Source organism: Eptesicus fuscus, chromosome 6, assembly GCF_027574615.1.
Source record: "Eptesicus fuscus isolate TK198812 chromosome 6, DD_ASM_mEF_20220401, whole genome shotgun sequence".
Lineage (NCBI taxonomy): Eukaryota > Metazoa > Chordata > Mammalia > Chiroptera > Vespertilionidae > Eptesicus > Eptesicus fuscus.
The window spans coordinates 17,576,007-17,589,787 of record NC_072478.1 but is presented as its reverse complement, the minus strand read 5'-3'; the positions used below and the strand labels follow the sequence as shown (position 1 = coordinate 17,589,787).

Below are 13,781 nucleotides of genomic sequence, written 5' to 3'. Positions count from 1 at the left end.
CTCGGAGTCCATTTTGAAGTGCACCTTTCAGAGGCATTTAGCACACTCACAGTGTTGTGCAACCACCGCCTGGTTCCAGAGCTCTTTCGTCATCCCAAACGGAAACTCTGTAGGTGCATAATTTAACGTCATCACCTTCACAAGGCAGGAAGGCGTCTCCCTGCTTTCCTGTGACAACCTGGGGCTCCCTGAGGGCCACTGGGCTCTAGACACCAGCCTTGGGACTCCGTTTTACGAAGGGCGTTGATTAAAAGGACCAAAAGTTTCAGGCCTTTATGAGAAATAGGAATAAATGGTTGCTGTTTGGAGATCAGACACTTCACAGTTCCCTACTCTGCCCACATTCGAGTATCAGGCTGTCTTTTTAAGATGAGTTCGGGTCAGGATCTCAGCCTCCTAACAAAGACAAAGACCTTTGAGCTCCAGGCAACCCCACATCCCCAACTCCATTTTATCTGTGTCCCCAGCAGATCTGTGCAGCCCTGGCACCCGAAGTCACCTGGGGGAGTTACAGAGAGGAACCATCACCCCCTCGGAAAAGCTGTACCGGTGAGCATGACCTTGATTTGTCCCAACCGAAGCTGGTAGACAACAGCGTTGTTTAAGACAGTTCCAGAAACCCCACACCCTGAACCCAGGTCGGGGTTGACCTTACCCAGCAACTGCTTGAACCAAAGAGACCCAGAAGCAAACGGCACCTGGCCGCCACGTTTCTGCACCCAGGCCATCTGCTTTAGGAAGATTGGAGCTGGCTCCGCTTACACAGAATCCTTCCCATCGTTAGTGGGTGGGGCCAAGGAGCCACTGGTCCCTCCGATCCACAGGCTTGATTTAAAAGCACTTCCTCCCGCAGCCTGGCCAGGGTGTCCTGAATGCAGATGCTAAAGTACTTCATTCACAGTCAGAAACGCCGCGACCTCTTTTCTGCACGTGAGATGAAAAGAGGGCTATTTTGTGGCCACTTAGGAATGACCGAGGGCCCTTCACATACCCCAGACTGTACTAAGCGTAAAAGTGATCAGGCATGTGCTCCCAGGAAGGTGGAGTAGAAAAGGCCACACCGGACATATGACTGAGGCAGCGACAAAACCAGAGGAGGGAGCAGTGTAGCCAGACACGGCAGGCAGGGTATGCCAGCAGCGGGCAGCACGTGCCAAGGCTCTGGGGCAACCAAGTCCCTGAACATCGATCCCCAAGGAGTGAGCCACTACATTTTCGAACATCAAAATGTTGTTTTATTTTGGGGCCCTTTGTAATAACTTTACGAGATACGTAAAAGTGTGTGTGTGAAGGTAGAACTAGCAACTGGGTAAGTGACTGAATGTCATTCGTCTAAAAGCATAGTGTGTCGTTTTCCTGCTTTTAAAAAGGTGCATTTTTAAATGGGCCTTTTTATCCAAAAGAGGATAAGATAAAAATTGCATTCCCCTCCCCCCTTTGCTTATAAGGTATTTTTTGGTTGGTTTGTCTGTTTGTTTTCCTGCAAAGACTGACAGGTGGCCCCGGGCTGTGGGTCCTGCCCTGGAGTGCTTTAGTTTATACAGACTCTCCCTTTCAGCTGCTCAATGCTAGATTTCTCAATTGACTGCTCTGAGGAGTTCGATATTAACGCTTTTGAGGACATCTTTGCTTTCTATGAAAGCAAGAAGTAAGTAGAGCGAGGGCCTTCGAACCCAAGACCAGGGAGGCACAACAGAGGAGCTGGTCCCTAGGCTCTCCGTGCAGCGTCCAGGGCCAGGAGAGAGGGCACTCGCACCGTATTTAATCAAGTTAGGGGGCTACGGGTGGAAGTCACAGCCTTGTCCAGAGCCCTGGCCGCTGCACTGACTGCTCGGGGTGTGGGGGTGAATGTGACCGCTCTGTTGTCCGTGCCCTCCGTGCCTCCCTGGAGGGCGAGGGAACAGAGGTAAGTGAGGCTGTCCGGCCGGGCATGGTGCATGGAACACACGAGGGGCTGCCGGTCGGGGTCTTCCCAGGCCAACTGCCCAGAGCTTAAACATGCATCTGAAATAACTGGAATAAGGAATTAAAAATAATAATAATAAAATAAAAAATAAAAATAAATAAAAATTTAAAAATTTAGTAAAAGGAATTTAAAACAAAAACAAAACAATCAAAAACCGGAACCTCCCGTCTTCGTTCTGTAGTCAGTGCTTCCTCACTTCTGACGTTCTACTAAAGACATTTGTCGTCTAGACGTCCTTCACAAATACCTTTTTTCAGAGCACTAGGTTTTCCCCTCTAAGTTGTTCTCATTGTCACACGCCGGTGCCAGAGTTTGGGCCTAGAACATACTCTCAGATCTGAACCTGAACCCACAGTCACTGAACAAAACGAAGCTGATAAGATTGAACTCTTTGGGGTAAAGATCTCCTGCAGCCAGGGTTTCCCGCCCTCTGCTCTGCGCTGCTCACTCTGGTGGTGGCCGGCATGTGCACGGAGAGGGTTGAGCAGCATCCCTGGCCTCCCCCTACTTACCCCGCCTTGTGGCAGGCACCCCAATGTGCCCTAGTAGGAGGACACGGGACAGACCAGTCTGGTTGAGAACCCTGTGTGAATTTCAGTTTATTCTTCCTCAGGCCTCTTCTGAAGGCAACAAGGAGGCTGACATGTGGCCACAGAAACATCGAGAGAAACTAATCCGCTTCCCTCGAGAAGCCCCCTTCTAGTCCCTGATGCCTTTGGCAGATTCCGGAAGGCTCTTCAGTATGAGGCCTTTTTCAATTATAGGAGAAACCGTTGAGCTGGGAGTGGCCTCAACTCCCTCACAGGAAGGGGAGCCTCTTGGGGGTGGGGGCCACTCCTGGCTGAACCCCTGCCACCTTCTTGGTGTTGGAGGGAGGGGCAGCAGGGAGCAGGCTCCCCCAGCTGCATGTTTTGGCTCCAGTGGCCTGGGGACAGTCCCGACCGTGCCAGGGACCCCAAGGTGGGGGCCCACTGCTCTAACTTGGTTTCCTTTCTGTCACTGTGCCCCCGTACCCCTTCGCTCTCAGCGATTTGCATGACCAAATCATCAAGACCATCAAAGGATTGCCCTGGCAGGGTGAGGACCCCCGTAGGCTTCTCCAGTCCCTCAGTCGGCTCCAGAAACCCCGCACCTTCATCCTGTGAGTCCCCCCCAAGGCTGCGGGTGCCACCCCCACAAGTGCAACGACTGCCTCCCCTGCTCCCGGGGCCCATAACGCTGAATCAGCTGCTGCAAACGCTGCACTGTCTTGCGGTTCCATTCTCACGCCAGCAGTTGCTCAGCTCAGTGGCCCTCGTAATACGCCCACCCTAGTGTCTGCTGTGGCCAGATCCCCACCAGCTCCCTCGTGTCCCGCACAGCTTCACAGGAACGCGCCTCCCACAGTCTAAGTCTCTCCCCCCCCTCCCCCCGACGCGCAGGACAAGGCCTGCTTCCGTACCCCCTTGCCACTGAGCTCACAAAAGAGCTGTCAGAAGCCACATAAATTAGACCTGGACCCCCTCCTTGCTCCCGCCTGGCCTGAGCGCTCCAAGCATGCAGCCTTGGTCTGCAGAGCAGGGGTGATGATTCTCATGCCCACAGCACCAGGGGGACAGTTGGGGCTGGCTGAGAGCGCAGCGAGTGCCCACAAGGCAGCCAGTTTCCAAATACGTTTTTATTAGCCTCATTCCACCCCATGGAGATTAAGATGAAACCTGACACACATAGACCCTCACAGCCATGCATTGTGCAGATGGCCCCGCCTCCTCAGCTGGTCGTAAAAAACGAGCTAAGCTGCAATTTTTTAAAAAAAATGTTTCTTTTGTTTCCATAGTGTCCGACAGTGTGGGGGCCATCCCTCCTTCCTCGGCCAAAAGATCGGCTTTCATTCTTAACTTTGCGCCAGCACAAGTTCAAATGGCGCTCCTCCCAGGCCCCGTTTCAGTGCTCTGCAGGGTGGGAGGTCCAGAAGGGGTTCTGTGGGGCTGCTTCAAGTTTGCCAACATGTAGCAAGTAGAGCTGGGACACCTGGTAGGCATGGGTCCCTCAAAGCTCCTCTCGGAGGATCCCCATCACTTTGTGAGGTCCATCAGCTGCCCCGTAGCCGGCCCTGTGCAGATGCGTGCTCTGCCGTGTAGATGACCAGCCGGCCTCTCCTGCTCCCTGGCCTCCAGGGGGCCCCCAATCGATGCTCCTGTCCCCCAGGGAAGCCAGTGTGCAGAGCGCAGCAGAAGCACCGCCTGGGCCTTGGAGAGGCAGCGGTAGTGGCCTCGTTGCACTTGTGCTTCTCGACTCTCTGTGCTCTCTGCTCTCGCTCCGTCTAACCCGCCAGGCGTGGCTTGCTGAACTAACCCAGATCCAGACCCCATGTTCCTTCTGTTCACAAAACCATTTTTAATATTTTTGACAGGAAAAGTAAAGGTACCAAACAAAAGCAGATCATTCCAAAGGTAAACACCTGGGACGCCGTCTAACGCTGCCTTGCTTTTGTCTGTCTAGAGCACCTGGCTCACGTCATTTTCCAGAAAATGGGGACGGGGAGTGGGCAGGGGAGCGGGGCAGGGGCTGGCTTTTAACTTCTCTGACTTCCTGACTTCCTTCTTCTTTCCTTCATCTCCTTCTTCCCCCTCACTGCCCCCCCCTCCCCAAAAAAAAAAATTTGTCTCCTGTTGGGTTTCTTAGAAGTAGAATTTGCACAAGTGGTACAAAGGCGGGAGATCCTAGGAGAAGCCTGAGGGTCCGGGGAAGGACTGAGCAGGAGGCGGGCTCAGCCTGGGCCAGGGAGGCCCAGAGTATGAACTGCCACAGAGTTTATGCTACTCAGAGGCAACAGACCCTCCGTGCTACCCCACAGCAGGGGCCTTTAGCCACCAGCCACCTCCAGGAGACACAACACGTGCTGCGTGTGTCCATGCAGCCGAGACCCCAGCAGCTGGCTGTGGGCGACGTGCACCCAGGTGTTCTGTCTGTCCGCACGCAGCATGTGGACGGATCATGAAGTTTGTAGAAGAGTAAGAGCAGCCTCTAGTCTGGTCAGCAGAGGAGACAGTGCCAGGGCTCGTCAGGCAACAGTAAGAGTCTGCAGTCCTTGAGCTGCGTAGCGGGAGGCCGTGATGGGCCTTGCCTTCCAGGCACTGGGGCCGCAAGAGAGGCTGTAGTCAGCCTTCCTGGCACCAGTGCCACTCACAGGCCCAGCCCAGGCTCAGTCCCGCCGGGACCGCCTGCCCCCACTTTCCGGTAGCACAGTCGTGAAACCAATACTAAGCGCTGTCACCCCCAGGAGCCTTGTCCTGGCTCCAGAATCAGTGCCTCCTGGTGCCCGTCGGGGCCTCAGGAGGGCAGGCCAGACCCTGTGTGTCTGTCCTAGAACCTGCTGGACTCCAAGTCCCTGAAGCTCATCATCAGTATGACCCTGCACGACCGGACCACCAAGTCGCTGCTGCACCTGCACAAGAAGAAGAAGCCCCCGAGCATCAGCGCCCAGTTCCAGGTGGGAGGCCCGAGGCTCACCTGGCTCAGCCAAAACACGCCACACGGGCAGCTGATCATTCTCCCAGGGTTCCCGCCCCTGGCGGTGCTGGACATCCGGGGCTGGATCATTCTCCCGGGGGCGGCAGGGGCGGGGAGGCCATCCTGTGCATATGGAATGTTGGACAGCATCACTGGCCTCCACCCACCAGATGCCAGCAGCATCCTCCCGTCGTCACACAACCAAAAAGCCTCCAGATATTGCCAAATGCCCCAGGGGAGACAGAAAAAGTTAAAAAAGACCATGAGTCAGTACGTGAGTTATAACCACTGAGCTGTGCCTTCGCTCATGTTTTCCATTTATTCCCTGGCTGTCAGCAGACGTCGGGACACCTTTTTGGGGGCGTCCAATGGCTGCTGACCCCTCACCATTAGGTTCTTTTATTCCTTCTCCTTTTTCTCAATCTGAGTCTTCTGTTCCCACCTCGGCTTTTTTGCAGTTACCTCATGCAAGAGCTCCCACAAATCCTTTTTTTTTTCTTCTTTTTTTTAAATATATATTTTACTGATTTTTTACAGAGAGGAAGGGAGAGGGATAGAGAGTTAGAAACATCAACAAGAGAGAAACATGAATTAGCTGCCTCCTGCACACTCCCCACTGGGGATGTGCCCACAACCAAGGTACATGCCCTTAACCGGAATTGAACCTGGGACCCTTGAATCCGCAGGCCAATGCTCTATCCACTGAGCCAAACCGTCAGGGCCACAAATCCTTTTTGGAAACAGCAGACCAGAGACCAAAATCACTGCATACATGGTCCCTTCTGAGGCTGACACATGTTTTAAATCCCCAGAAGGCGTTTATCTAGTCTCCTCTCCACGTCTACCGGAAGCAAAGAGCTGGGTGACTCTAGGAAGCTGGCGGCCACAGGGACCCCAACAACTCCCTCAGGGGCTCCCCAGAGTAGCGCAGCCTCTGGTCAGAATGTCCAGCTGTAACCCCCCATGTCTCACATCAGCATGGACTCCCGTGGTGATGCAGGCAGGTGACCTGGATCCCCCCCTCGCTGAGAGGCATGCCTCAGGGGGCCTCAGCTAAATCCCTTGTTTCTCTTTCCCCAGACATCCCTTAACAAGCTCCTGGAGGCGCTGGGGAAGGCAGAGCCCTTCTTCATCCGCTGCATCCGCTCCAACGCTGAGAAGGTGAGGGGCTCCTGTGTCTGGGGGAGATGAAGGCCGAGGTCTGGTGGCCAAGGGGGGTGGGGCAGGAAAAGCCTCCAGGAACAAGTGTTCGCCTAAGTTCTGGGAACTGTAAACAGGGTGTCATGACCAGCGGTTGGGGGGTGGGGTGTCAGCAAGGGCAACCACAAGCAGGATGTCATCTGGAACATGAGGGGCCGCGGAGGAGGCTTGCTCGAGGAGGGACAGGTCTCGGTGCCCTTCAGATACCTCCCCAAAGCGGCCAGTGCACAGTGTGCGTGAGGGAGGGGCTGAGGTGGTGCAGCAGGAGGCAGAGCCTGCGCTCATCCAGAAGTTTCTTTAAAGACAGCCTTGGTGGGGCTCTGACGGCAGGCTCGGCCCTCGATGCCAGCTTCCTTTGCCCCAGGGGCCCACTGGACCTTGCTGGGGGCCATTTGGGATCTAGGCTCCCTCTCTGGTACAGGTGACCCCTGGCCAGGGGACCCTGGTGGCTCTCTTCTCCCGTACCCTGTACCCTTCCTCTTCCTGTTACCCTGGCTCTCTCCTGCTCCTGGGATGCTCCGCTAACATCCCGAGCCCGCTTCTCCCTGCCAGGTGCCACGGCTTCCTCTCCTCCTCTCCCTTCCTGCCTTCCGGTTCTCCCAGTGGTATCTCAGAGAAGGTCTTCTCCTCCCCTCACCCCCACCCCCCATTCTTCTGGCAACAGAATATGCCCCTCCTTCTTCCATCAGGGATCCTTACTTCAGCTTCGGGCAACCCGGGAAATGCTCCATCAACACCTGCTCTGGGCAAGGGTCGTGCCAGCAGATGGTTCTTGGGGGGGGAGGGGGCCTGGCCTGTGCATTGTAAGGTATTAAGCAGCATTCCTGGCCTCCAAGAGCCCACCAGATGCCAGAAGCAGTGTCCCCCACCCAGTCATGACAACCCCATCCCCAGTGCCGTTCCCTCCCTTCCATCCACTTAAAATAACACCCATTGGCATGAAGCCATGCCCCTGAGCTCCGGGCTTGAAGCCCTCTGAGCCAGCATCGTTCCCCTCCTTCCCCTTGCCCCTGTAGCCGCAGGCATCTCCCTACATCTCTTGTCAGCCCCTCAGCCTCCACCTCCTTCTCTGGGCCTTCACCCCTCTTTCCCCGCCCTCCTCCTCAGCCCAGGGTCCCCTCTCCTCTGACACCTCCCACAGGGTCCCCTCTCAGCAGCATCCACCCTTCACACATGCGTCTGGCTGCCCACCCCCAGACTATGCTCTCCTCTGTGGAATCCTCAGTACTTATCCACGTACCTGGCACAGAGTACAAGGTCAGCCCAGGTTTGGTTTGGGCGCCTAGAAAAGAGCTCTTTGCAACACATTCTCTTGAATGAGGCAGTAAGGAGTGACGTATGTCTCCTCAACACCAGGGATTAGAACAAATCAGACACCAGGTTTTCTAGAAAAAATGAATGCCCTGAGCACTGCTGCTGACTGGCCTCATCTCTTTATTCCAAAAAGCACGTCTGGAGCAGGGAAAGGCAGAGCCTCAGGTGCCCATGCCGGCTGTACTAGGGACAGTTCCAGACCAGCCAGGACCCGCCTGTGTGCCGGACCCTGTCCACATCTGGAATCCCCCAGGACCTTGTCCCACAGTTCCTCTTCCCCCGCCGCCTACGGGCTTGGACATCCGGCCACAGGCACCTGCCCTGATGGCTTGCATCCCGTTTCAGAAAGAGCTGTGCTTTGACGAGGAGCTGGTGCTGCAGCAGCTGCGCTACACGGGCATGCTGGAGACGGTGCGGATCCGGAGGTCAGGCTACAGTGCCAAGTACACGTTCCAGGTAGGCTGCCCACGACACAGTGCAGGGCCGAGGGCCAGCCAGCCCTGCTTCCAGGCAGAATGCTGCTCTGGAGCATGAACCCATCAGGTGACTTGACGCCAGGGCTTCTCCACCTGGCACCGCGGATCATTCTGTCGTAGGAGGGCAGCTTTCCTCAGAAGAGATGTCTGGGCACAAGCTAAGCTGTAAAGGATGCAGAGGTGTGATGAGGGATCATCACAGGAGGAGGGATTTGCACAAGCAGATCCCTGTGTGGCTCTGCCCTTTATTGAACACCTTCTACCAGCTTTTATACCCAACTCTTTTATTCTGCCCACCAGCAGCAAGAGGGCCCGGTTCCTATTTTCCTGATACAGAAACTGAGGCCCAGGGAAGTGGTAGCCTCAGAGATGGCTCTCTGGGCATTCTCAAAACACAAGGGGTCATTAGTAACCTCACGTTGGTGAGGATCAAATTGTAGAGCAGGTTCTGAGTTGTGGTACCACTGACACATGGGACTGAGTCGTTCTCTATGGGAGAGCCATCCTGTGCACCGTGGGTGCTGGGCAGCCTCCCTGCCTCCACCCACTCGATACCAGTGGCACCCTCACCCCCTGCCCCCAAGTTTGACAACTCACGATGTCTCTAGACATCACCAAATGTCCCCACGGGTCAGCATGGCCCAGGTTGAAAACCCCAGGTTCATGACGCCAGCTGGCACCAGTTGTGAGGTGCTTGAGTGAGCTGTGGCCCCAAAGCCAGAAGTGGCAATACCTGGTCTCTGTTCAGCCTTACCCGCGTGGCTGTGGGGACGTGACTTCATCATGGCGAGCCTCTCTTTTCTTACCCACAGAATGGAAGTTTTATTTTTCTAACCTTATTAATAGGAAAGGCAAAATTACAGAAAAGGGAGAAAGTGCTAGTGTATTTTACTAACGACTGGCTCTTGAAATTTAACATAATTGTTTTCTTAAAAGGCATGTGTGTCCAGTTATGGTCCAGCCCCCTACTGAGCCGTAGACTGAGTCCTCCCTAGGGTGGCCCCGTCTCCTGGGCACTCTCCCCAACAGTAGCAGCACCGAGCAGGCCCTCCATAGCCACGCACCAGCTGACGGAAAACTCCAGTGCTCTGTCTGCGACCGGCTTTCTTACGTTTCAGACGATTTCAGAAACGCCACGATTTTAGCTTCAGTACCATTTACGTCACACTAGGCTTCGGCTTCGGGAACAGCTTGATGAGGGAACTGCCATCCCTGTTGGTGGCGCTCACTCGGATTCTCCTTTCTCTGCCGAAATCACCCAGGATTTCACAGAGCAGTTCCAGGTGCTGCTGCCCAAGGACGCCCAGCCCTGCAGGGAGGTCATCTCTGCCCTGCTGGAGAAGATGAACGTCGACAAGAGGAGCTACCAGATCGGAAAGACCAAGGTCAGCGTCCCCCCCGCCTCCCGTCATACAGGGTCCTTCCACGACCCTGGGTCATACACTGGGAAATAGGGGCCTCTGCTGAGGCGTGATGCCCGGGCATCCTGGAAGGCCGAGGGAGCACCATGGGGCGGGGGCGCAAGCATCAGGCCTGTTTCCAGTTTGCTCACATGGAGGCTACAGACCATCACAGCATTCCACGGGGTGTTCAAGGGCCAGGCAGCGACCACTGTAGCATCTGGCAGGTTTCCTTCACTCGTCTTCCCTCCACAAACCGTCTCCACCTCTGGATGTATGTTACTTGCTTTTTGTCCAACAGGTGCCCAGGTCACCTCCCTGTCGTGAAAAATCCCTCATGGGTCCCCAATACATGTGACCCAGCAATTCCAATTCTAGATAGTGACCCAAAAGAACTAAAAACAGGTATTCAAGCAAGTACTTGTACATTTCATAGCAGCATTAGTCACAATCGTCAAAAGGTTAGAAACAACCCAAATATCCATGAACGGATGGATGTATGAACAAAATGTTCACATCCACGCAGCGAATATTCCTCAGCCCTGATTCCTTGGAAACCTTATCCTAAGTGAAAGAAGCCAGACACAAAAGGCCACATAGTTTGTGATTCTATTTAGACGAAATATCTAGTAGCAGCAAATCCATAAAGACAGAAAGCAGACTAGCAGATGCCAGGGTCTGTGGGAGGAGGAATGGGGAGTGACTGGAGTCACATTTGGCGTGATGAAATGTTCTGGACCAGATAGAGGCGATGGTGCACAACACTGTGAGTGTTCTAAAGGCCACTGAATTTCATGTTACATGAATTGCATCTCCGTACATTTCAAAAAATACTCCCCTTGGTCAGGTCAGTCAGCACTCACTCTCGAGGTGGCTGTGCAAACCTCCTAGACTCAGGGGTTCTGACGGCTCCTATCCCCACGCCCTACCCCTACCCAGGTTTTCCTGAAGGAGACAGAGCGGCAGGCCCTGCAGGAAACACTGCACCGGGAGGTCGTACGGAAGATCCTGCTCCTGCAGAGCTGGTTCCGGATGGTGCTGGAACGCCGGCACTTCCTACAGATGAGGCGGGCGGCCATTGCCATTCAGGTATCGCATAGGCCGAAGGGCCCAGGTTTGGGGCTGGCCAGGCTGGCGCACTCCTGGCCCCTGAACACCTGCCCTGCTCTCAGGCCTGCTGGCGGTCCTACCGCGTTCGACGGGCTCTGGAGCGGACACAGGCAGCCATATACCTCCAGGCCACGTGGAGGGGCTACCGGCATCGGGCAGCTTACCGGCGCCAGAGACAGAGCATCATCCGCCTGCAGAGCCTCTGCCGGGGGCACCTGCAGCGCAAGAGGTGAGCAGAACAGGGCCCTCCCCCCCAAGAATGTTCCAGAAGCCAGAAAGTTCACTCACCCTAAAGCTGCCTGAGATACAGGTGGAGCTGTCAGAATATCATTCTGAATGCAGGGAGGCTGGGAGGGACTAGTGGGACCCAGCCATCTGGTCATGCAAATCCCAGAGAGACATTCTAGGGCTGGTGGGTGGTGCTTACGGTAAAGCCCCAAGTCACCATCTGCTGCATTTGGTCACCACCAGGGACCCCTGCACCTGCCCACCCATGCCCGTCAGTGGAGCACCTGGAATCGGGGGGTTCAGGCCACCCTGGGCTCCCCTTCTACCACACCGCACACATGCAGCTTGGGTGTCCACCGGGCCAAAGGAATTCCGGGGTTTCTTAACAGGCCTCTCCCACAATGAAGGTACCCCTGAACTCGCCAGGCAAACCTAGGGCAGGGACGGCCATGAGGACAGGTTCTCCCCCACCCCCTTTCCTAGCTGAGGAGGGTCCCCCTTTCTGGAAGCCTCTCTAAGGGCCAGAGGCTGTGCCTGGCTGTCCAGCAGGCAAGCAGCACGCGGGTCCCACCAAAGTGTGGCTCGGAGGCCCCCGACAACCCGGGTGGATTCTGGGGGCTGCAAGTACGGTAGTTCCTGAACCCACCCCCTTTACTCTCCTCACACCAGCTTCCGCCAGATGGTTGCAGAGAAGCAGAAGGCGGAAGAGGAGAGGAAAGCCCAGCAAGCCTCAAGGGAAGAAACTGCCGAGGGTAGGCCCAGCCAAGAACCACCGGAGGACAGCGAGCATTCGCCGCGGGAGCCCGAGGTGTGGCTGAGCCACGGGCCCCCTGCGGAGAGCTTCCACCCTGAGGAGAGCCCCAGCCCCGAGAAGGTTCCCTCTTCCCAGAAAAACCCCCCGGAAAGTCAGGAGAAAGTGCCCAGCAGCCGGGAGAAGCGCGAGTCCCGGCGGCAGAGAGGACTGGAGCACGTGGAACTGCAGAACAAGCACATTCAGTCCTGCAAGGACGGCAGCGCCCTTAGAGAACCTTCCGAAACGGCCTCCCCCGAGCAGGAGGAGCGCCTCCCCCAAGACAGAAAGGAGAGCGGGCAGGATGAAGCCCTCGCAGACACAGGGGCGGAGGCCGAGGGCCCTGCTCCTGAAAATCAGCCCGGGGGGCCTCCTCCAGCCTTGCCAGCCTGCCCTGTGCCCGGGGAAAGCCCGCAGGCACCTCAGGACTGCATGGAACGGCCCACCAGCCTGGCTCTGGACAGCAGGGTCGATGCACCGGCCCCCGTCACCACCCCCGAGAAGCCTCGGGACAAGAGCAAGCCGAGTGGTGGCGCAAGGGCTCAGGACAGGCCTGTGAGCCCCGGAGGCTCCACCCAGATCCAGCGGTACCGGGAACCGGTCTCCGAGCGGCTGGCCAGTGCCGTGGAGGTGTGGCGAGGCAAGAACTTGACGGCTACCGGTCCCAGTGCTGTGCTGAGCCAGTCCCTGGACCTTAGCGAGCGGCACCGGGCCACGGGGACCTCCCTCACAGCCACAGAGTAAGCCCCGCACGCTCCTTCGTCCTATCACAGTGGGCAGGCAGGGCAGGGGACTCGCGGCCAAAGGTCTGGCAGCAGGACCAGCCGCACACGACAGTATCTGGGGCCCGCTTGTTCTCTGGGTGGGGACACGCTGTGCACTGTGGGGTACAGGTGTCCCCAAAATACATGAGCAGCTCCATGTCCAAGAGCTGACACCAGGTGTGTGGGGCCCTGAGGAAGGAGGGAGGGGGGTCTGGCAAGGAGGAGGCACCTGCCTGAGGCTGCTTGGCAAAACCCAGAACCCTGGTTTCCCATTGAAATAAGCTATGTTCACTCAGAAAGCGCCTGGCCTCAAGGGACGAGGCCCCTCCAGTCAGGGGCCCCACTCCCCACCTCCCACCCGACCTGGGCCTCAGTTTCCTCATCAGTGAATGGGGGTCACTACACTTCCTCAGGAGCTGTGAGAGGGGCACCCAGCTCTCAGCATGCCTTGCCTGACCCTATACCTAAATATTGGGGACTCCAGTACCAGACCCTTGTCCCAGAGGCCCACTGGGCTGGAGGGAAGAAGAGTGGAAGTGGAGGCGAGCTTCTGTTAGGGCCACACCTGGCTCGCTCTCCGGTGGGGCCATCCCGTGCACTGCGGGGTACAGAGCAGCGTCCCCAGGCTCTACCCACCAGATGCCAATAGAATTACCCTCCAGTTACAACAATGAAAAATATATCCAAACTCTTTCTTGTCTATAAAAGCCACATTTCTGTGATCTCGCAGGGAGAGGCGCATTTCATTATCCACCAGTGATGTCTCCAAGCTTCTCCCGGCCCAGGCCAAGACTCAGGTAAAGCTTCAGGCTGCAGCTCTGTCCCCTCAGGGTCCAGGCTCATCTCTGCCCCAAAGGGCAGCTTAAGAGAGAAGGGGAGCTCACCTGCTTGAGCGTTGACCCATGAACCAAGAGGTTGCTGGTTCAATTCCCGGTTGGGGCACATGCCCAGTTTGCAGGCTCAATCCCTCAAAGGGGCGTGCAGGAGGCAGCCAGTCAATGATTCTCTCTCATCATTGATGTTTCTATCTCTCTCCCTCTC

At 56.3% G+C, this 13,781-nt stretch overlaps 1 protein-coding gene across 1 annotated transcript in view; it reads left to right on the top strand.

The window, feature by feature from the left end:
• MYO9B (myosin IXB) overlaps window positions 1-13,781 on the top strand; it is an 86,496-nt gene that overhangs the window by 59,912 nt on the left and 12,803 nt on the right. The window contains exons 14-24 of the mRNA XM_054717302.1: window positions 471-549; window positions 2,994-3,107; window positions 4,359-4,398; window positions 5,316-5,438; window positions 6,539-6,619; window positions 8,318-8,428; window positions 9,711-9,833; window positions 10,788-10,937; window positions 11,021-11,187; window positions 11,856-12,716; window positions 13,471-13,537. Coding sequence (XP_054573277.1) covers window positions 471-549; window positions 2,994-3,107; window positions 4,359-4,398; window positions 5,316-5,438; window positions 6,539-6,619; window positions 8,318-8,428; window positions 9,711-9,833; window positions 10,788-10,937; window positions 11,021-11,187; window positions 11,856-12,716; window positions 13,471-13,537 — 1,916 coding nt within the window. The remainder of the gene's footprint in view (window positions 1-470; window positions 550-2,993; window positions 3,108-4,358; window positions 4,399-5,315; window positions 5,439-6,538; window positions 6,620-8,317; window positions 8,429-9,710; window positions 9,834-10,787; window positions 10,938-11,020; window positions 11,188-11,855; window positions 12,717-13,470; window positions 13,538-13,781) is intronic.